Genomic DNA, 23531 nt, shown 5'->3' with positions numbered 1-23531 from the left:
GTTCTGGGTTTTCATGTGGGCATATACTGTACCGATGCCAGAATGTACCATGAGTCTGCCTGTTGCCATCTGGTGCATTATATTATTAATGTGACAAACGCCACATGGAGAAATGACTGCAGTAATTAACGATCCATCAGTTCCTGTCCATCAATCACATTTGGAGGCCCTGTTCATAAAAGGTGTTTGTTTGTGTGCCACTATGCCACGGTAGCACATTGCATTAGAGAGGCATTATGACTGAGATGTTATTGGATAGGATGTTGTTGGGAGTGTCGCAGGGCATTCATCCCTTCTGTCGATAACAGTCAGCTGAGGCAACTCATCTCCCTCTCTTTTTTCCTTTCTCTTTTCTCTCTATCTTTCTCTCTCTATCTTTCTCTCTCTCTCTCTCTCCTGAAGGCGGATTTCGAACTCGTGGCTGAGCACCGGCTGGTTCACCATGACTATAGCTCTGGAGCTGTGTGACAGAATCAATGTTTATGGAATGGTGCCTCCAGACTTCTGCAGGTGAGCCCAAGTCTGTCACACAGGCAGTCATTAACACAGGATGTGGCATACACACAGTGCACAGTGTGACAGTGCTGGGGCCCTTTTTTTTAACAGGAATGTTATTAAAAGCAACTCTGTGTGCGTGCGTGTGTGTGTGTGTGCCTTTTTAATAATGACACATCTCACAGGGTCAGACATGACCTCCAGGCTGTGTTACAGTAATGGACATCTGGGGACAATTTGCTGATTTGGGTAATGGAATCTGATGAAATCCAGTGGAAACAAGGATGGCTGTCGGTCCTAAACTTGCCCACAACTTTGTTATTGCTGTTTTTTTCTCCTGTAGTTTGGATCAGGGGATTAGTTTGTGCTGTGCCTTCAAATTGGATTAGTTCAGAGATTTCCAGTGTGACATTTAGCTAATCATTCTCACCCACGGTTTGTCTCTACCTCGTCTGTTATCTCCAGATGTTTATTGCGACATGCCTCATCTGCATCTGCGGAACTGAATAGTGACAGTGATATGACTTTGTTTCGATGTTTGGATGAAACACAAACATTTACATTTTTTTGCCATTAAGAAATAATAAAGTGAGTTAATGTCTACCCTTTTATTTTTTCTGGACATTATCAATTCACTGTGAAATGTTTCACTTACATCCCCTAGCACATATCTTGGCAACTGCCTTACCCTGGCACCAGTGTGAAATTGTTCATTTTATTCCCATTTGGCCTCAGTGCCCTCCTAATAGGTTATTAGCTTCTCACTACAACAGCTGTAATGTCCTACTGATCCCCTGAACCAATGCAGGTTAAACACATCACCCAAGGCCATCCGTCAGTATCTTCTCCATGCTTGGGCATAATAACCCAGCATCCTCATCACTCTACAATCTCTCTGCCCTTTCTCTCTCTTTGTCACTGTGCCACACACACACACACAACATTCACCTAACCCTTCATTGCCACGCCTCGTCTTCACACACGCACGCACACACACATTCACTCTAACCCCTCTCATTGTAATCCATTTCCCTCCCTCTCTGTCACACACACAGACACACACACACACACACACACACTCTAACCCCTCTCATTATCATCCATTTCCCTCTCTCTCTCTCTCTGTCACACACACACACACACACACACACACACCACACACACACACACATTCACATTTATTGTAATCCGTGTCCCTCTCTCTCTCTGTCACACACACACACACACACACACACACACACACACACACACACACACACACACACACACACACACACACACACACACACACACACACACACACACACACACACACACACACACACACACACACACATTCACATTTATTGTAATCCGTGTCCCCCTCTCTCTCTGTCCCTGTAGAGAGGCGGAGCATCCCTCTGTGCCCTACCACTACTACGAGCCTCGGGGTCCAGACGAGTGTGCCATGTACATCTCCCACGAGCGCGGTCGCCGCGGCAGCCACCACCGCTTCATCACCGAGAAGCGCGTCTTCGCCAAGTGGGCCCAGACGTTCGACATCCACTTCTATCAGCCCGACTGGAGCCCACCACCCCTGTCCCAAAACCAGACAGCCCTGGACACACCGGCCACTCCCACCATCGTATCAGGAGTTCAGGAGACGTGACCTGATGGGCGTCTCTTGGCCCCTTTTCTGACAGGCTCTGGGTGGGGCGGGTGGGGGTCAAGCCTCATGGACAGCACTGCAGACAGACACAGGGGGAACTGGTCATCTGGTGTCTGTCTGCAGCAATCCCATTGGCTATCGCTTTGTCTCAGTTTGAATGCCTAAAACTGGACGAATGTTGTCCAGGCTGGTTTGGAGATACCAGCTTCCCATCTTCGCTTGGGACATGCTCACTGTGGCCCGTACTGTGACCTCTGCACTGAGTTTTGTACTCGACTTTGTGTCATCCTATCGTTTGAGGACAGGTGGGCTTCATTGTGCAACCTGTGTGCTTGCGCTTTGGCCACAAAAGGTGATGAGGAATAGAACAGGTTACCCCTACTGAAGCACAAAAGTAGAGGCAGAAGCACTGAATGGTCCAGCCTTCGGGTTCACGCCTCTGTATGTTTTCTTTTGTCAGTAAAGCTTTTGCACCTCACAGCACGGGGAGTTCTCGAGATGCTCTACAGTCACCTCTGTCAACATGAGTTAGGGGAGAGAGTGCATAAACACAGGGGATAAATGCCAACATTCCCAAAATGTTTACTCTGGGTTGTCTAGTAATCCCCTGAAACGACATGACATTAACTCCAAAGTTCGGGAAATGTTGCACTCAAATGTCTTCGTGTTCAGCATTATGTGAGAATATCCGTATGGGATTAATGTAGAGCAAAGAAAAGCCTTAAATATTCTGTGTTTCTCATAAAGAAGGATGTATCTTCCAGTCAGCATCATCCCCAAACATGTGAGTCATTACATTTGAGGATGATATGGAGACCTGTTCCATAAAGATACTGCTCAATTATCTTGACCACAATGGGATATTCATAAGAACCAAGAACATTAACTTTCTGTTTGCTTTGCCAGTATTTTCAGTATTGCTTGCATTTCTGTTTTTCTGTTCATTGTAGTACTGTGAATATTAATAGATAAATGTGGCAGTGAACGGACACTAAGCCTGTGTCCTCACCACAGGCCACAGACCAAAGTGCAAACACTCCAACTAAAGAGATTTAACTTATTTAACACATTCCCAAATGCAGCTGAAAGGTGTTAGGTGTTAGGTGAAATAGCCTACACACCATGCTTGTTCTGTTGGAATAAAAAAATAAATTCAGTGTTTTCTTGTCTCTTCTCAGTACTTAAAGTATTGTTTAAGCATGAACAACACACCACTGAGTTTCACAGCACTGTTAAATGTCACAATCTCCTCTTAGTCTCTGACAATCCTTTATAGGGAGGACCTTTCCGTGTTTCCAATAAGCAGCGATTCCTCGCCTGCAGAGGCGGTGTTCATCATACACGATGGCCTCATTCCTCCTGTCAGTCATGCTTGTGCACGCGCGTGTCAGGAATGTCAAACACATTTTCGGGATTAATGCAGTGGCCTCAGGTTAAATGAAAGGCAGGTGTGTGTCAACCTCTCAGACGACGGAGCCACGTTTACCGACTCCTGCCAGCCCGGCCTAGCCCGCGCCGCGTGCTCAGGCTGGCACCTGTCACCAGCTAATGGGGCGAGTTATTGGAGGAGATAGGAAATTGTCACACGAATGCTGGAGCATGTCTCTGAAGACGGGCAAGGAGATTAGGATCAACAGGCATTCATCTGGCTGTGGGTTTGCAGCAGACAGCAGGGTTGGAACAGCAATGCGCAGGATCAACACATTTTGTCTTCGCTTAGATGTGTAGCCTGTGATCTGCAGACTATACGATGGTTTACTCTAGTGGAATAACCTTAAAATGTTGCTTTTAAAAATTACATCATTACCCTAATAGATCCCCTGGGTCTCAATCGATCCCCTTAATGTGCCTATTACTGAGCAATGCAAGGTTAAATATATTTGGTGAGGGACTTAAATGCCTGGAAACGGGGGTATATTTCATGTTGATCTGCTTTCGTCGTAACTCCTGCGAGGTTCCTTATGAGATAATAGCCATCTTCTCTAAGGACCGAGCTGATCCACAGTTTTCCTGTGAGCTCCTTCATATGCATTTGTTTTTATTGAGACCTCAGTAGACTTGCTGTCTGTCTGTCTGTAGCCTACTGTCGATATCAGATTTTAAAAGCTTTTTTTATTCAGTGTGGACAAATAGTGGTCGGTGTGGAGATTAAATGAGTGTGATGAATAAGAGATTTCTCATTTCATGGGAGATTTCTAATGCGAGGAAGTGGAGTGCCCCAGCCTTGCGGTCCCATGCCTTGTTAGAAGTCGTCACCTGCGTGACAGAGCAGCACCCTCTGCTCTGCATTATGTAAGAGACAGGGCAGTGGTCATACTACTAAAATAGGGTTGGATCTGGCTATTTATATTTAATGACCACTGGCCTGTCTCAGCGCCACTAAGGCACTTTTTCCCAAAGACTACTTACAGTCGAGGTGTGTGGCTGCATTCAATAGTCAACACTTAATATGCCGGCAAACCACTGCCTACAGCATTTAACTGCTTATGTAACTATCTCTTCTGGAATCAAACATTAGAAACCACTGCCTACATCATTTAACTCATACCTGTCAACATTTAGCTTTCCAAAAACGGGAGATTTTTTTTTTTTCTTGGGGGTGCAGTCAGTGTTTGTACCGGATCAGTGTTTGCATATTTAACATGTTTCATACGCGTGTCTCAACACTGCATTTCGGTCGTTGCTTTTAATTTACCGAAAGCCTATGCATGCCAGAATGTATCCACCAGCCTGCCTGCCTGCAGCCTACTTCCAAAACTCCAAAGCTGCTTGCTGTCAGATTCGGTTCCGAGGACACAAGTTACCAATTCTGTATCAACAACACTCAATAACAGTTTATGTGATGTGTTAATCACTTAAATTCCCAATAATTTGACAACAGCTAGTTCTGGAGTAGGCTATTCAACTATAGGCGGGTCAATATAGGGTTCAACGCAGACTTGGAATTTCACTCTGGGGGCAAGGCCACTTGGCCTTCAGTTGGGCATATTTGGTGGGGGGCACAAAGGCCACATGTCAGGGCACCAAGGCCAAAGTTAACTATACAGTAGTAGGCTATAAAAATGATCAGTTTTATTTAGCCTATTCACTGCAGTAGACCTGCATCACTGTATAAAAACATTACAAAAACATGAAACACAGGGCTACCAACTTTTCAAAAAACCTTGGAGTGAGATTTGGTGGGGCCAACCAAAATTTTGCTGCGGAAATTTTTGTTTGGCTCATTCAGCATTATACCGTACAGTAAAAAAAACCTACATCAGTGGTTCTCAGGTGTAGGGTCCAGGCATGGCTGGATTATGAACTTTCGGGCCCCTGGGCCCAGATGTATTAAGGGCTCCCCACTAATTGTCGCATATGTGGAAGGGGGGTTTGGGGGTAGTCCCCCAGAATTTTTTACATTTGTTTAATGTGATTTCCTGTATTCTGGTGCATTTTGGGGATGGGCAATACTAAATTCAATCAGATTCATAGCCTACATCCTGATGTGTTGATATTGAGGCAATGATTCCATGCAAAGGCTTGAGCTTCAGGGCCCCCTGACACCTTGGGCCCCTGGGCCTGGGCCCGGAAGGCCCGTGCAGTAATCCATCCCTGGGACCAGGGTCCCAGAGTTTAATTAACATTGGTATCAAAGGGATCTAGCCTACTACTAGGACTATGGGCGTTGGAGGCATTCTGAAAGTGGGTGGGACATTTTCAGGGGGACTAGATGCAATTTTTTTTTGGACTAGATGCAATTTCCTGAATAAAGCCAGCATACAAAATAAATAAAAAGTAAATCATGCAGAATTTAAAAATAACTCAATATATAGGCTACTTGGCTATTCAATAAGGTTTCCATAACAGCACCGCGGACGTTCAATGAACGCATGAAAGCGGATGGTTTGTTTGAAATCCCGACACTCTTTCAACTACATGGAACGTAATAGTGATCATCAAGTACCTCCCCAGATTTCAGTGCCCATCAGTCCCAACATTTAACAATACAACCAAACAGTCCAACAGTAAATTAAATATCAAACTAAACCGAAAATGTCATGCTTTTGAAGGCCTACCAGTATGCCGCTCCAAGAAACGCATGTCTCAAAATAAAACTCGCATAAGAAATAAAGGGCTGTCTCGAATATAATCCTGCCCCTAAAGGCCTGTACTTTGTCTTAAGACCCCGGCATAATTTGAGGATTTACAGTATCTAAGTAGACAAACTGGCTTCAGATAACCAAAAGAGTGAATAGAGATTGTGCAGTCTTAGCTGTGGTTAGTGACGTGATGTGGTAATGGGGAGTTTTACCTAGCCTAGCGTAAACCTATAGGCAGGGTGCGATTTGTGTAAAAACCAGAGGGGGGGGGTGATTTTGAATAAGTTGGTAACCCCCCCAAAAAAAAAAAAATGAACGAACGATTCATAGCCTAGTAATGTCATGGCTAATAATAACCTATATTAATTTTGCCACCTTTGTAACATTTTAGTTTTAGTTTACCGTGGTGCTTGGAGTGTGCTTGGTATGATGATCAGCTGCAGTGTAGGACTAGCCTACGTTTTGACAATTCCCCTTTTTCTTGCCTCATCTGAAATGACTACTTTTGCTGCCTCCATCCTTTCTGTATTTGTTGTGTAAAAAAACGTTGTATATGATGGCACTGAAGTCTTAAGTTAGTGAATTGGCTAACAGTGTTAGTTGTTAACCAAATAGCCTACACATTGCGCTACACCAGTGGTCCCCAAACTTTTTCTTTCGAGGGCCAGCTCACTATGCCTGGCTCTAAAAGAGGGCCAGAGACTCGGAGTATATCAGTAACCTTAAATGGCTTAGTAGCAGTCAGCAGCAGTCTACCTTAGTCGAATATTCCATTACATTTAATCATAGGCTACTGCAATTTAATACCATTGTTAGCTGTGTTTATATTGCCATCATGCCATATCAGTGTAAAATGTAGCTCAAATGAAATATTCAAAATGTGTGAACTAGTGTCTTTGCATACAAAGTTGTAAACAAGCAATATCCTACAAATAATTTAAAGTTCTCAAACTATGAGAGTTGTATGAAGTGCTGGCAAAAACATCTGAAATGACCACTTTCACTCACCTGATGAATTTTGTGAATTGTGAATTTGTATGAACATTTGTGTGAATTTGTATGAACATTCACAACGAGTGAATAAAAATAGAAATAATTATCCCAGAAAGTCCCAGAAATATGACTTGAATAGAAGTTAGTTAGTTATTAGCAATTAATTGATAAACTTTTAGAATACTCTGAGCACTGATGCAGTCAACAAATATGTAGGCCTCTTACATTGTTTGCAGGTAGGCCTACATTTCATTCCGTTTTCGATGGCAAACGCGAAACAGCGCCAAAGCAACCACCAGTGGACAAAAAGAGTATTACATGCGTATTGTTAAGACTCGCCATAGAGAATGAATGGGGGAAATTAGGTTATAGTTTGACGATGTCGTACTCCCATGCGGGGCAGATGCTATATACCACGGACATGTTTTGGGGGGCCACCCAAAATGAGGTGGCGGGCCGTAGTTTGGGGACCACTGCGCTATACGCTGCTAAAAAACTAAATGTGTTTATTGTAGCCTACAGAAAATAAATAGCCTACTATCATACTGTCAGTTAATTTGCTACAGTGTTGTGAAGAGTTTGGAGAGTAGGGCAACTTGAAGTTTTATGAAAATAATTTACGAATCAGAACATAAAGACCATGCCTCTATATATTGCAGCTGTTAAAACACCCGCTAGATAGTTTTAATACCCACCAATATTCGTTTTTGCAGTACAGATTATTTCTGAAAGTTATTTGTCTACTAGCCTACTGGCTGATGTATCAAACGAGTTCTTTCTCGTTCGTCATCCGCAAACTACAGGTGTTTCGGTAGAGAGCCATTGAATAAGCGATGCCAAGCAATTCTGCAACACTTTTTGTGACATTCAGCAAATATCTCCTTATTTAATGTAAGTTCCTTCGGACAATAGGCCTACGTTCTACTCTACGTGCAGTTGTCCTCCATCTCAGTTGCATCAGTTTTCTAATTTTGAAGGTTCTAAAATATGACGATATGCTTCACTGAATCCTTCTCGTTGGCTTTTTACCTTATCAAAAGTGAGGGGGACGACTGATCTCTTCAACACTGCGGGGGATTTGGCGCTTGTCACTGTGTGTGTGACAGAAGCGGAATGGGAGAATGCGTGTAAAAAAAAAAGTTTATGAGCGATTTACGCGCAAATGGGAGAATCCAATGAAAATGACAATGAAGCACTAAACAGATGCTGAAAACAGCACTAGTATTTCGCACGGCAAAAGTGTGGTGGGGGTCGGGGTCCAAACTAACACATTTAAAAAGTGGGTGGGTGTTTTGTAAGAATTTAAGAAATGTTTGTATATTTTAAACAGGGATGCTATGGAGGCCGCTAAACACAAGCAGACTAAACGCAGTTTACCAACCACTGAAATTTCAGAAATAGTTTCTCCACCTCTTATTAGAGTTTATCCACCGCTCAAAAGAGTTTATTCACCAATTACAACTGTTAGCATTTAAAAATCACACTGTATTATCCACAATAACAATATCAACACTCTATGAACCACTTAATGCCACTTGTATTGTTATAAACATTTGACAATAACCACACCATCATCAAACATGTTCTGAATGCCTTTTCTAAAAATCTGATACCTTACTGTGATCACAGAATTCATAGTTTACCCAATATTAGTTGTGCAGATGTATAGTCCATCTTATACATGCATATAAGCCAACAAAGAAAATGCAAAAATAGAGCCTTTTGTGTATTTTTTCCATTTTGTGTAGTCATTCTATATCAGAACCTGACACACAATCCAAATAGTCTACAAGAAACCTCAGAAATACAGACTTTTATTGTCAGTATGCATTTTGGGTAACCAAAAGTCCTATGAGGAGTTTCCATAAGGTATTACAAAACGCATGAGCATACCTTGGCAAATAATGGTCTAAAATACAGATTTTTCATTTTATATTGATCTACTTTTGCACACAGTTTCACAAGACCTGGTGCTAGGGCTCAATTGTGTTTCTAAAATCATATCAAGTGACCTAGAGGACTGAAATGTAGTCAGTTCAGAGATGCTTGTTATCTCGCAGAAAGAAAAAAAACAATAATCTAGGCTCTGTAACTCTGTGACAGTGCTTCCTAAGAAACTACAGGATCTTAGCTTTCTAAAGATGTCCAGCATTTGATGGTAGGCCAAAAGAACACACTGCCCTCTGAAGTAGGCAGTGCAATGAGGAGGAGAAAGCCAATAAATGGCCAAACAGGTTATGGGAAGATTTAAAAAGAGAGACTGGCACTCTTGCACGTAACATTTGTGTGGTCCAGGTTCTGTTGCATAAAAAAATGGTTGTCATTCACAAGACTACTTTTAATTTTATACTTTAAGTAAATTTCCAAGCCACTTTAAGTAAATTTCCAAGCCTGTACTTTGTTACTTTTACTTGAGTAATGAAGTTAAACCAGTACTTCTACTTTTACCAGAGTACTTCTACTTGAGTATGGAAAGTGAGTACTTTTGCCATCTCTGTTAGAATATAGCTCAGATGAGGGATCTGTCATACAGTATATGGACACAAGCCCAGGTTCTGAGATACAGCTGGTGTGAAGATGAGGAAGACACATGGATGCTGTGACCATGTCATCTACAGTAGCTGACGGATGACATGTGGTGGAGACTATAGGCAATAAAATCTAGTTAGTTCAAAGTGTGTTCTTGGGTTACCATTCTGAGACTAGCCTGTGGTTTTTGCACTGAGAGCACAGAATTATGCTTGCCTTTTTCTCTCTGCAGACCCCAGGGGGGGGCTCCTTAGTATAGAAAGGATCAGAAGATATGGAGGAGAAAACACTGCTCACAGCTCTCACAGAATTCACACCCCATATGGCAATTAAAGCAGGATGTTGGAGAGAAGCAGTATGTTTCTTGTGGTAATTCCTCAGGGTGATTGATTCTGTTTGATGTTTGATTCCAGAAGAGATAGTTACATAAGCAGTTAAATCATACCTGTCAACACTCCCGTATTTCAAGCTCATCTCCCAGCACCCTCCCGTTTTGTTTTTTCTCCCGGAAAACTCCCGTAATTTGCATGGCCATCAAACTTAATTTTAAAATTATTGATCCATTCATTTTTTTCTGTTAGTCTGACATCTCTCAGGTTGTCAAATTGTGTATAAACTACACCCTACACATACACGATCACTTACTTTCAATTCCAACCGTTTTGTCATAGACTAAAACCTGGCAACCCAAAACCCAAATAAGGAAGCGGGTGCCGACTGCGCAGCCTGAGTCTCGCAAGCAAGCGGGCTAGTAGGCGGGTCAATATATGAAAAAAAAAACACCTAACCTCAAAAAAATTGATACAAAAGGTTTTTCAACTGATTATGATACCTTTAGATGTACTTAATAACATATTAAAAATCTAGTAAAATCTGACCCCAGTAAAGGGGTCATTTTCAAGATGGCCACCAGAAGCTAATTTTTGGCTATATCTGAAGCATTATTCAGCCTAGGAAAGTGTTTTTTGTGTTTAATCAGATTTAGAGGTCACTGACCATCATCATATCACACAATCCTTCATTAAATCATGCCACTCTAAAAAGATGGTTATGGCGTAACAAGAGGTCATGAATTAATTATAATCTATTGAATTGTAATTAGTCCCTCCTTTTCCACAACTTTCCAACCATGCTGCCAATTCAGACTACTTAAAGCATAGAGGACGATAGACATCATTTCATTCTACTTTTTTCTCACGACTTTCTGTCAGTTCAGTCACATACATACAACAGACTATTAGGGCCACACATTAAGAAGACAAATATTTTTGCCATGATGAGAAGCCAAACCCAACATGTCGTTTAAAGTCGAGATGTCAACATTAAACACAACATTTTGAGAGTAAAGTTGAAATATCACGTCAACTTTAATCTCTAGGATCTTTGGTGTAAGCAAAAGACAGCATTCCAGAAGAGGAGATTTTTTCCTTCAGTCATGTGTTCACTGTGCCTTCACTACTCCCAATCAGACAACAGAGGTGATTGGTGAATTAAGATACCAAGTGATGGCTGTACTTTTTGGTGGGAAGTCCACCGACTCTCTTACAACATTACGGCACAACACCCTGAGTAGGAAGGTTGTCCTTGCGTCATTATTTGTGACTGCAGAACGTCTCCCTCCAACTGAATCTGCTAGTAAGCTTCACAGCTTTTGAAAGTTATCCGCTGTAACTGTGTGCATTTCTGCAAGACACTCTTCTGTTAATGTAGATATGGATTACACTTCACTGCTGCCTGTGGAATGTCAAAATGAACAATGTGACAATCTGCACAACTTCCTTTCAGAGGACTGGAGGATGATGGATGATGATGAATAATGTTATAGTACTGTAATTATTTCTGATATACTAATAAATATAGTTCAATATTAAGTTTAATTAGCTCCCCCTTTATGATAGATGCCAACATGTATTTGATGCACACAAATATATAATGCATGCCTATGCATGGGTTATGGTTCACTAAAGTCATAGAACAGCCAGAACTATATATTATAAAAGCATATATACCCTGTACATGAAATATAACATCAATCAATTTATATTCCCATCTTCCACCACACTTTGCATACATGGTTCTACTTTGCTCATAGACGCACAACTTCATAAACTGTATGATATGTTGCCTTAGACTACGGTAGGCTAATGCAGCTACTGCTAGACTAGATAGATAGATACTTTAGTCATCCCAGACGTGTAACGTGAAGTCGTGCATTGATGTGATGTCTCCGTCCTGCAGGCGGTAGCCAGAGCGCTCTCGCTGCCATGTGTGAATAAACAAACGTCCCCCCCATGTCCCCGGTAAAACGTTATTGTCGGGTCCTTAGGAGGTATTTGAAATGACCAAATGCAAATGTCATTCGAGGGACCTGACGGTGACGTCCCTAGAAAGTCCTGCACCGGACGTCACGCAATAACCAAACGATAACTTGCTCCGGACATCAATAAGGTCACCGTAATGTCCACTAGAGAACATGACGTTCGAGACCAATCGGGGACGTCGTAAATGTCGGCATAAGGTCCGGGGGACGTCCCGTGTTTGTCGGGTTGAAAGTGCACCTGATTGATGCATTTAAAAGTTAAGACCCAAGGCTAGCCTACTTATTGCTAAGGATATAGCCTAGGCTACACTGCAGCTAGAAGTTAGGAAAGCACCAAAGGCGAGGAGATGAGGAGGGCATTAGGCTATTGACTAAATTTAATTGAGACATACTACTATGTGCTAACTTTAACGTTACTGCCATCAAGCTGCAATGATTTGCCGCGAATGAATGCCGCCCAAATCGAGTCATCTTGTAGTGGTGCGCCAAGTAACATAGGCCTAGCCTATATTCCGATCCGCTATTGATGACGCGAAAAATAATAACGGTAGGCTTAAATTATTTAAAACTAAACTAACGAGCCAGTTTTGTAAAATGTAAGGAGTAGAAAGTACCGATATTCGTGTTAAAATGTAAGGAGTAAAAGTAAAAAGTCGCCTCAAAAATAAATAGTAGGCTAAAGTAAAGTAAAAATATCTGAAAAATCTACTTAAGTAGGCTACAGTAACGAAGTATTTGTACTTCGTTACTTCCCATCTCTGTATTCTAACACTAATGACTGATGCCATTTTTCTCCATTGAGCTTAAAAAAAACACTGTGCCAGCAGCCAGCATTCGATCATCTATGAGGATTTTTTTTATTTTGGTCCTGCACTTTCCTGTTAGTCTGTGTCATTCAAAGCCAGAGCTGACACAAAAGATATGTTGACAGAAGATGGCAACCATCTCAGTTAGCTCTTTCCACCAGTCATTCAGTCAGGTTAAATACATGGATTTCTATGCAACGTCACGAAAACATGCGTGCGCAACCAAGAGGCAGAAAGCACCTTAGAACAGCATAGAGCAATGCAAAAGTAGCATAGAACTCTAGACGCACCCTAGCGGCAGCTAGTCTAGCAACTCTCCGTTGGCTTGTGAGCTCGAAAAAGTAAACTTCTATCAGGCCAATCAAATCGTGTATAGAGTCGTTAGGCGGGCTTAACACAATGATTGATGGCAGAGTTGCAACGGTTTGGCTTGAATTCCCTGCTACTTGAAAACAAATAAGATAATGTTGCTGTTGGCAAAGAGTGTGATACGAGTTAAGCTTTTATTAAGTTGGCAAAAGTTTGAACTAGCCAACTAGCTCCGCTGGTGGGAAATGCATGGGACTAGCACTGTCCTATTGCGTGCAGAGGGAATTTGAAAGACAACCGATTATCCCGCCCCTCGGACTGAGGACTGCGAACAGTGAGTGCCCAGACCCTACATTTTAATGTGGGTCTGGCTCGTCAGGCTAATGCAATAGAGCACAAGAATAAAATGAGTTTTTGTGCTGAAAACTGCACCAATTCGAAATCACGATGGTTAGAGAATGTTAAATATGTTCAATATCCCTAATGCCCGTTGTGGACGGCCACCAAGCGTCTTCTGCCCCACAGCTGCGCGCGCATCTAGTTTTGTTGGTAAACGGGAAACCCGTGTATTGTTGACATACTTCAGGACTGAAATCAAACTCTGCAAACGTTTACACACTGAGCTACATATTGACCACTGGTCAGAAATGTTGTTTCCCCACCATCACATCTTTTTCAAAACATTTGATCATTGATCAAATAGATAACATGCCTGAATAGTTCCTCTATTGTAGTGTAGTGTTGTATTGTATTGTATTGTAGTGAAAATTGACCTTCAACAAAGTGCACCTACCTGACAATAGTTGCCTTGAATACCTAACAACTGAATTTGCAGAAGAATGTACATAGTCTGAAATGTTCCATTCTAGCTAAATTACTTCAGTTTATTGCATAAGAAAAATGACCAACTTTTCTTGGTCTATTAATCCTTTTTAAATAGCCTAATCAATGGAAACATCTTTATTTGCATTCACAACTCTCAAAATGGTTCTTATAATATCTACCAAGCCTCTTCATGTTCTTGGCACGTCTCTTGGCACACGGCCTGATCTTTTCCTCCAGAATCTCAAAGCGTTGATGGTAAATGAAGATGTTTCCATTGATTATTTAAAAAGGATATGAATAATTTTGGACATGCCATTTTTCATAAAAATGTTAAAAAAGATTAAAACGATGGTTTTTTTGATTCCATGTTTCTACCACATTGTCTTACAACTTTTTGGTATGTGGCAGTGTCATTTTCAGTCAGAACAAACATATTGGTCAAGAGAAAATCAACATTACATCAATATTTGCATTATTCATTTGGGTATGAATAATTTTGTTCTTAACTGTATGGGTCCAAGTGCCCACAAGGTTCGAATCCGACTTGCAGTCATTTCCCACACACACTCATACGCACGCATGCAAGTATGCTTGTATGCACACAGGCATGCACAAACAAGCATACATAAAAGTTGCAAGAGTAGGAGATGGAAACAAATTGACCAGCGTGATTTATTTTTGCAGAGAGGATGTACAGGACTGAGCGGCAGTCATATTTTGTACCGCTATGCGGTACATCTAGTTCCTTTTATTATGAAGCCCACACAACTCAAAGGAGCTCTCCAAGTGACTTTTATTTTTTTTTTTCATTTTTATTTGAAGTGACACGTCAGAATGTCACTCAACAGAGAAATAATAAAACATCACCTTCAGCAAGAGCAAGGACAGAAAAAAAGAAAAACATGCAGTACAAGATTCACACATTGGTCTGAAACTGTTTGCAACAGCCAAGAAGCTGACACAGCACTACAAAAACTTTCACACACACCCAAGACATTCAACTGCAGCTCTTTAGAGATAAACAAAAAACAGTGTCGGTTGACAAAAAATGGCTCAAGCATATCAGTTTCATTCCTTAATTTAATAAAAGTCTCAAATTCAGAGCTCAAATGCATCCATCTGGTGTAGGAACAGTTACATTCCCCAAGCCATTACAGACTGTCTGAACTACATAATACATATCTTAAACGTTGAACAGAAGTACATTTTTTTGACATACAGTGCAAAAGTCTCTGTAGACTGCAGTAGTACAGTATTCCAGAGCAGGACTCAACCCCATTCCCGGATCTTCCTCAGGAGCTATGACATTTCTATATGGCAAGAATAATATTCAAAAGGGTCAGTGGCCGCACTACCGGTATGGTCTGAAAATGGGAGAGAAAACGTACAGAAAAGAGTGTTCTTTGATGCCGCCGGCCAGTGATTCATTTCCTCAGCGCTCTAAATGCATTTAAAATCCCACAGCAAAAGGGTACGCTCCTTGCAGTTCACTACTACAGTTATGCATGAAAGGACACTGCTGCAGAGGGCAAAGTCAGTTTGTCAGCTGACACACAGGTATTAAGATAACTACAGTTTAGTGGGACTTGGAACAACAGTCAGAGATGTAGTCGAAAGAGTAAAAACAAATTTGAACAGTTCCCAAAAGGTATTCAAGTATTTCCTTGAGAGACCTGACTCTTTGTGCTCGCCACTGGACACAGAAGCAGCAAGGGTGAAGAGAAGTTCTCCACACAGTTCTCCAGCCCATGCCACTCGTTCTTCACACAGTTTCTTCTCTCTCTCTCTCTCTCAGAAGATGTGCTTGAGGTGTTTGATGCCGTAGGTCTTGAAGAAAACGAGCAGGATGAGGGTCCAGAGGCCCAGGATGAAGCCGTCGGGCGGGTGCCAGTCCTTCTGCTTGGGTTTCTGGGGGGGGGGGGGGGGGACACAGCTGATTAGCATTCAGGGTCTGTGGTGCCAACGCCAGGACAAGACGGCATACAGAGCTCACACGGACTGTCCTTAGCATGCACACACATGCACATGCACATGCACACACACACACACACACACACAGACAGACAGACAGACACCTAAACACTCTCGCTCTCCTACACAAACACATACATATTTTGCACACACACATACATAGGCATGTGTGCATCCAGCTCCTGAGTCCTCCTCATGGTCCTGTGTATCATCATTATACTTTTAAATTCTCCTGTGCATTAAACAAGCAGTGGCAGGAGAGCATTTACATTCTAATGCAGCCCGAATATTCCACTGAAAGCAGAAAGAGTTCACCTCTAAAAGGAAAGTCCTCATAACTTTTCCAATTACATTACCAGAGAAAGGAAGCAGTGCACATGGGAGAGAGAGAGAGAGAGAGAGGGAGGGAAGGAGGCAGTAGAGAGAGCAAGAAAACAGGAAGGATGGAAGAAACAAGACAAAAAAAGGAAGAGTGTGATTAGCCGTGGTGAGATGTAAGAGGGGAGAGCAGATAAGGGAGGACACCGGCATGCTGGCCGGCATGGGAGACGCAGATAAAGCCAGGAGGTGGACATGCTGGAGCGCTGTAGTACAGACGGCCCCGCCATCCTCATCATGCAACGCACGCACGCGCACACAAAGCACTGATTTCCCCATGAGGTGAGGCCAGTGAGTATCAGCCAGAAGAGAGCCTCCCCCCCCCACACACACACACACACACACAACAGTATCCCCCTCTAGACATGACATGACAAAGAGGTTGAGAGAGAGCAGAGAGAGCAGGGAAGAGAAGATGTGAGAAGAGATTACCAGAGGAGAGGTAGAGTGGAGAGAAATCAACACGAAAATAAGTGAGTCTGTTTGAGACTAGAGAGACATGGACTTGTTCCGCTAAGGTGTTTCTCCACCACCGAGAACCCTGACTGTACACGCACACACACATACATACACACACTATCTGCTAGGGCCAATGAAACTGAGGGGCTGATGTACAAGACGGCACAAATACCAAGTTTTTCGCATGGAATTGACTGACATTTTCACTTCATCAAGATAACAGCACTCATCACTGCCCGCCAATGGCTACGGTGCCATGACCGGTATAATTCAATCACAAGCGCAGTTGAATGGAGTCAACCAATGACAACATTAAAAGGAACCAAAAGTTTAGCGGTCATGAAGTAATACAGTACATGATAAAAAGATGTCAACAAGCAGAGAGATAATGCAGAGCTGTAGTTCCACTCCACTTTGAAAAAAATACTCTATCAGAGCACGTAGGCTATGACAGATTTAATAGTCTAGCAAGTAGGAAAGTGAATGACGTCAAAGTAAGACAATAGAAAGCCAAATAAAAGTTAAGGTTGCTTTTGACAGTACAAAGAAGCCTTACTGGTGCTCTGAATACTGATTCTTTGGTCTCTTGAAGTTGATGCATTTAACCGCAATTTGGATTACACCTGCTTTTATAAGGTAGAAAATGTTCACTGCAAAACAGACATGTGCTGTTTTCATCCATATGCTGGGTTACCTAATCAATGGCTATTAACACTCCTCTTGTGTTTTTGCACTTTCCCCTCGATCTTCCCATTGCATTGCATTGCAAATGCATGTGGCAGGCAAAACACAATGCTACGTTTTAAGGTGTACATAACATCTGACACGTGTGGAAATTTCTTAGTACATCTGGCCCTTGGCCTTGAGGTGTGTGTGTGTGTGTGTGTGTGTGTCCGCAGGCTGTCACACACTCCTCACTCGCTCACTCGCTCACTCACTCACTCACTCACTCGCTTACTCACTCGCTCGCTGGGAGACCAGATGATGACTAGTGTGAGGGGTGAGAAAGCATGTTGACCTTCTCTTCATGTGAGCAAGAAGGGGTATGTGAGTGTGTGTGTGTGTGTGTGTGTGAGTGTGTGTGAGTGTGTGTGTGTGTGTGTGACTGAGTGTAGCCCATCAGGAGCACCACAGGCAGCGGGGAGTGGTCTGACTGATGCCTCATGACAGGGAGCAGTGGCTACGGTCGACGGGAGCAGCTTCACAAGCTCAAGACACACATTCATCAAAATAACTACACACACACTCACACTACAATAGCCTAGCACACAATAGAAGACACATGCTGAGAAGCAGAAAAGCACAGAGCTCAGAGTCTGCTCTCACACACCAATCATGGTGCTAACAAGAAGCAGATGGATCAGCACACAATACAGAATAGCATACACTCAATTTTTTTTATCATCACACACACACACACACACACACACATTCATATATAGTTCATGGCATATACTTAAATGCGGTCGCACAAAAACAAATCACAAATGCATGACAGCACAGTTATATCTGCACATAATGCAGAGTGGCAGATGCTCCAATTTTCATTGTAGGCTACAGACGGTGCGCATGCACAAGCACACACACACACACACACACACACACACACACACACACGCACACGCACATGCACACGCAGAGCAGCTACTCCAATTGGCAGCCTCATTCCCCACACACCTCAGCCTCTCACTGGATGTGAGCAAATGAGGACCAGAGGCCTGTGGTCTGTAAGGATGGAACCCCCACTGCCCTCCATTTCAGGCCCGCTCAGCGCGCACCTGCACTCCAGGACCCCCAACCCAATCAAACCTGGGGTTGCGTAACTCCATGACAACCAGCTGATCGATATAGACCCTGTGTAGGCCTGCACAAGCTGCATCTCGGATAATTACTCAATCAGACAGCGCTCTTTAGTGTGGACCTATAATTCCATCCTACTAACATGCGTGTGTGGGTGTGAACGTGCGTGAGTGCATATTCAAGTAGTGAACACACACACACACACACACAGAAAATTGACAATGTCAAGCAATTAAAATTCGTACCAGACATGACACGAGTGGCAACTATCCATTTTCTACCTTCTCTCCTGATTTCCTATGGCCACATGGTAAAAACAACAGGCTGTCGTTCTGCCCGTGTAACAAACAAAGCACCCCATCACCATCAGGCCAGATAAGGACTATGTCAGCCCCGCCAGTCCACCATCAGGACCCGAAGAGCCGCCACAAGGAACAGAAGTGCCTGCTCACCACCATCCTGGGAATCCGGGACCTTTCTCAACACACTCGCTCGGAGAGATGGAAAGGGACAGGTTGGATTCCGGGCTGTTCCATAGAAAAGTGGAGCTGGGACAGCTGAGATGGAGAGCACCTGGCGGGCTGCTGCCACAGACAAGAGACAGCCGTAGAGGTGTGTGTGTGTGTGTGTGTGTGTGTGTGTGTGTGTGTGTGTGTGTGTGTGTGTGTGTCTGTATCTGTGTGTGTATATGTATGTACTGTATATGTGTATGTATGTATGTATGTGTCTGTGTGTGTGTGTGTGTGTGTGTGTGTGTGTGTGTGTGTGTGTGTGTATATGTGTGTGTGTGTGTGTGTGTGTGTGTGTGTGTGTGTGTGTGTCTGTGTGTGTATATGTATGTACTGTATGTGTGTATGTATGTATGTGTGTGTGTGTGTGTGTGTGTGTGTGTGTGTGTGTGTGTGTGTGTGTGTGTGTGTGTGTGTGTGTGTGTGTGTGTGTGTGTGTGTGTGTGTGTGTGTGCGCAAGTGAAAGAGAGGTTTGCTCCGAGCCTAGTGTGTATGTATGACATTGTGTGCTTGTGTGTGTGTGTGTGTGTGTGTGCCATTGTATGGTGTGTGTGTGATGTGTGTGATGAACCGTTGTGTGTCATAAAATGTCAAGAGGTTTGCTCAGACCTATTCAAAGACATTCAAAGCAGTGTGAGCAGCTCAGCGAGGGAGCCATTGTATGGAGAGAAAGAACAGAGGCTGGATGACTGGAGCCCAAAACGCTCCAAGGGTGGAGAGATGCAGCGTGAGACGCGGCAATGGCTGTTCACAAATGGGCCTGATGCGTTCACATTGATTTACACGCTTACAGAGTGCCTCCAAAGCAACTTGGAACACAGCGATTTCCTTAATTTACATAAATATCTATTCTTTCAAAGCACAAAACTTACAACTTGGCAATTCTAGCATTTCATTTTAGCAGTTGAACCGATATAACGTAAGTTATACAGTGTTTTTCCTCCTCTGTTTTATTTTGTGATTTCTTTTTAAGAGGATACAGTTTTTAAATGTTGCCATTATTAATTCTCAAGCACTATTTAATTGCACTTATTACACGGCTCTTCACAAGACAAGTAGAACGCTCCATTGGCTTGAATGGGATTTCCCAAAGTTCTACGGTAAAATATGTAAGGGATAATGTATAGAACGCCGGTCATTACTGGGAAAATAAGTCCCGACAGGGCGAACCGGACCCCGACGCGCAGCGGACTTATTTTCCCAGTAATGACCGGCGTTCTATACATTATCCCTTACTTACAGTATGAGGCATCTCAATCCAACTGCTAAATCACACGAATAGCTGCAGTAGATAGAGTAGATGGAAGCATTACTGTACATCAGAAGACTATTCAGAGCATCAGCACATAATACAGCTCTTACTAACTACAAGGTCTTACGCTCTGGTCAGAGGAAATCCCATTAAAATTCAAATAAATGACACAAAAGACTGTGATGGACGCTTAGAACGTGAAAAGAGATGGACATCACCATTCATAGAGAGGACTGTTAGATTATGACTGAAATTACAGAGCCATTGCATCAGGGGTCCAATCATCCCTTGTGCTACCTTTTGGCTCATCTGTGGCAACCACATGATTATTCAGCCTAGTTTCGCATTCCCTTTTATGATACCACGACTCGCACCTTTGCTTATGAATATCAAACGGAAGTCATTTCTTCCTCCATTTTTTTTCATGAGCTAATGAAGGCAACTCTAAAAACGTTCTGTGTGATGTCTTCAAAACATTTTTTTTATCTCTCTGGTGATGCTACTTCTACACGTCTCTGCAGACCCTGGCGAACATAAGCGATAAACCAACTACTGACCCGGTGAGGGACAGGCAGGGAACGGGAACCTGGAGGGTGGAGGGCTCGCAAACACATACCATGAAACAGAAGAGCATCTGGGTCAGTCAGCGTTAGGATAGGTTAGGTCACATGCTAGGGAAACTGAGTGACAGGTCACTAGCACATACAGTACTCTCCAGAATTATTGGCACCTCTGCTAAAGTTGACAAAAAATAATATAAAAAATAATCTGTTGGTGATGTATTGTAAAAAAATAGGAAAAATCCAACCTTGAAGGAAAGCAAATTTATTTTGAGAAAATAAATATTATTTTGAGAAAATCTCATAAAGAAATAAATATTTTTTCTTACAAAAACACGTTGCTCATATTGGCATATACAAAACCTAACAAAAGCATTTTCCTATCTAATTTCAATTTATTTAAGTTAATCAGAGTGTCTGTTAACTTTCAGAAGTAGTAGACTTTTTTTTCAGCATGGTATGAAAATAAAGTCACACAGAGGCTAAACTTAAATAAAAAGAAAGTGTGTTGACATTTGTAAGTCAGAGAATGTCTATGAAAACTAGGTACTTTGTTGAAAATGCCTATATTCACAGTTAAAACAATGATAAAACAGTGGTTCCCAAACTACGGCCCGCGGCCCAGATACGGCCCGCCACCTCATTTTGGGTGGCCCCCCAAAACATGTCCGCGGTATATAGCATCTGGCCCGCATGGGAGTACGACATCATCAAACTATAACTTCCGTAATTTCCCCCATTCATTCATGTAATACTCTTTTTGTCCACTGGTGGTTGTTTTGGCGCTGTGTGAAAACGGAATGAAACGTAGGCCTACCTGCAAACAATGCAAGAGGCTGACTGCATTAGTGCTCAAAGTATTCTAGAAGTGTATCAATTAATTTTTAATAACTAACTAAGTCAAATCATATTTCTGGGACTTTCTGGGATTATTATTTCTATTTTTTATTCACTCGTTCAAATGTTCATACAAATTCATCAAGTTCTCATCAGGTGAGTGAAAGTGGTCATTTCAGATGTTTTTGCCTGCACTTTATAAAACTCTCATAGTTTGAGAACTTCAAATTATTTGTAGGATATTGCTTGTTCACAACTTGAGCTGTGTATGCAAATACACAGAGTTCAGAGTTCACACATTTTGGATAAAATGTTAAAAGCCTTTTTATTAGTATTATTTCATTTGAGCTACATTTTACACTGATATGGCGTGATGGCAATATAAACACAGCTAATAATGGTATTAACTTGCAGTAGCCTATGATTAAATGTAATGGAATATTCAACTAAGGTAGACTGCTGTTGTTCACAGCACTAAGCTATTTATGTTTACTAATATACTCCGAATCTCTGGCCCTCTCTTAGAGCCAGGCATAGTGAGCTGGCCCTCGGAAGAAAAAGTTTGGGGACCACTGGATTAAAAGGTTCTAATCATCTGGAAATGTGACAAACATACTTGGGCAAAGACCCATGGTTATCTTGCCCCCACGTACAGTATGGAGGATGGTAAGATAGGCAAAAAATTCCATAAGAACCACTGTTGGAGAGTTACAGACAAAGGTATCATCTTGGGGTCACCAAATCCCCCAAAATAATCTTCAAAAGTGACCTCACTGCTAATAGATTATTTAGAGGGCATGCCAGGTAAAAGCCTGTCCAGTCATTTAATTACCAATGTAAACGGCAGGAGTTACTGAATGGTAAAGTGACTGTCTGGAAGTGTGGTCTATTGTCAGATGAAATGAAAATTGCACTCTTTGGCTAGAAACACTTTAGGTGTGCTTGGCATACATAGAAGAATGACTATACTGAAAAGAACCCCATGCCTAATGATAATTATGGTGGAGGGGCTGTGCTATTGTGGGGCTGTTTTTATTCCCAAAGGCCTTGGGAACCGAATTAAGGTGCATGGTAACATGAACACCAAGGAAAAACCTGAACATTTTCAAAGGAAATATGTCAATCTCTGCCAAGACACTAAAAGTTGGTCATGATTGGATCATTCATCAGGTCAATGAACCAGAACAAACGTCCATATCAAAACAAATATGGTTTGCTGAACACAAAATCAAGCTTCGGGCATTGCCATCTCAGTCCCCTGAACTAAACTCCATAGAAAAACAGTGGGGTGAGTCAAAGAGGAGAATGCAAGTGTGGACCTAGGAATCTGGATGATCTGGGGGGATTTTGTAAGAACGAACGGTCTTAAATCCCTTGCTTTGTATTCTCCAACTTTATGTGGTGTCATAGGAGAATATTACAAGCTGTTTTTTTGGCAAAGGGAGGCTTAAGAAGGTATTACAAGCAGGGGTGCCGTGTTTTTGTTAAAAATATTTATTTCTTTATAAGATTTTCCTTTTTCTCAAAATAAATTTGCTTTCCTTCAAGGTTGGATTTTTCCTAATTTTTTTCATTGTGAGATTACAATAAATCACAAACAGATTATTTTTTATACCGGTTTTTATTCAACTTTAGCAGAGGTGCCAATAATTCTGGAGGGTACTGTATGTCACATCTTTAAAATGTTCAAATGTTATGTATTTACCAGACATCCTACACTGTATTCAGACATAGAGATAACAACTGTGTTGATGCTGA

General features: G+C 42.3%; 2 protein-coding genes across 2 annotated transcripts in view; one reads left to right on the top strand and one right to left on the bottom strand.

Moving 5' to 3' along the window:
- The window catches only part of st6galnac5a (ST6 (alpha-N-acetyl-neuraminyl-2,3-beta-galactosyl-1,3)-N-acetylgalactosaminide alpha-2,6-sialyltransferase 5a), a 23419-nt gene extending 20794 nt beyond the window's left edge, over positions 1–2625 (top strand). The window contains exons 4-5 of the mRNA XM_048264091.1: positions 403–510; positions 1879–2625. Coding sequence (XP_048120048.1) covers positions 403–510; positions 1879–2143 — 373 coding nt within the window. The 3' untranslated portion in view covers positions 2144–2625. The remainder of the gene's footprint in view (positions 1–402; positions 511–1878) is intronic.
- A 12158-nt stretch (positions 2626–14783) lies between these two features.
- Positions 14784–23531, bottom strand: part of pigk (phosphatidylinositol glycan anchor biosynthesis, class K) — a 31645-nt gene continuing 22897 nt past the window's right edge. The window contains exon 11 of the mRNA XM_048262730.1: positions 14784–15915. Coding sequence (XP_048118687.1) covers positions 15799–15915 — 117 coding nt within the window. The 3' untranslated portion in view covers positions 14784–15798. The remainder of the gene's footprint in view (positions 15916–23531) is intronic.

This window comes from Alosa alosa, chromosome 1 (assembly GCF_017589495.1).
Source record: "Alosa alosa isolate M-15738 ecotype Scorff River chromosome 1, AALO_Geno_1.1, whole genome shotgun sequence".
Classification (NCBI taxonomy): domain Eukaryota; kingdom Metazoa; phylum Chordata; class Actinopteri; order Clupeiformes; family Clupeidae; genus Alosa; species Alosa alosa.
This window is presented reverse-complemented; position numbering and strand designations above follow the sequence as displayed.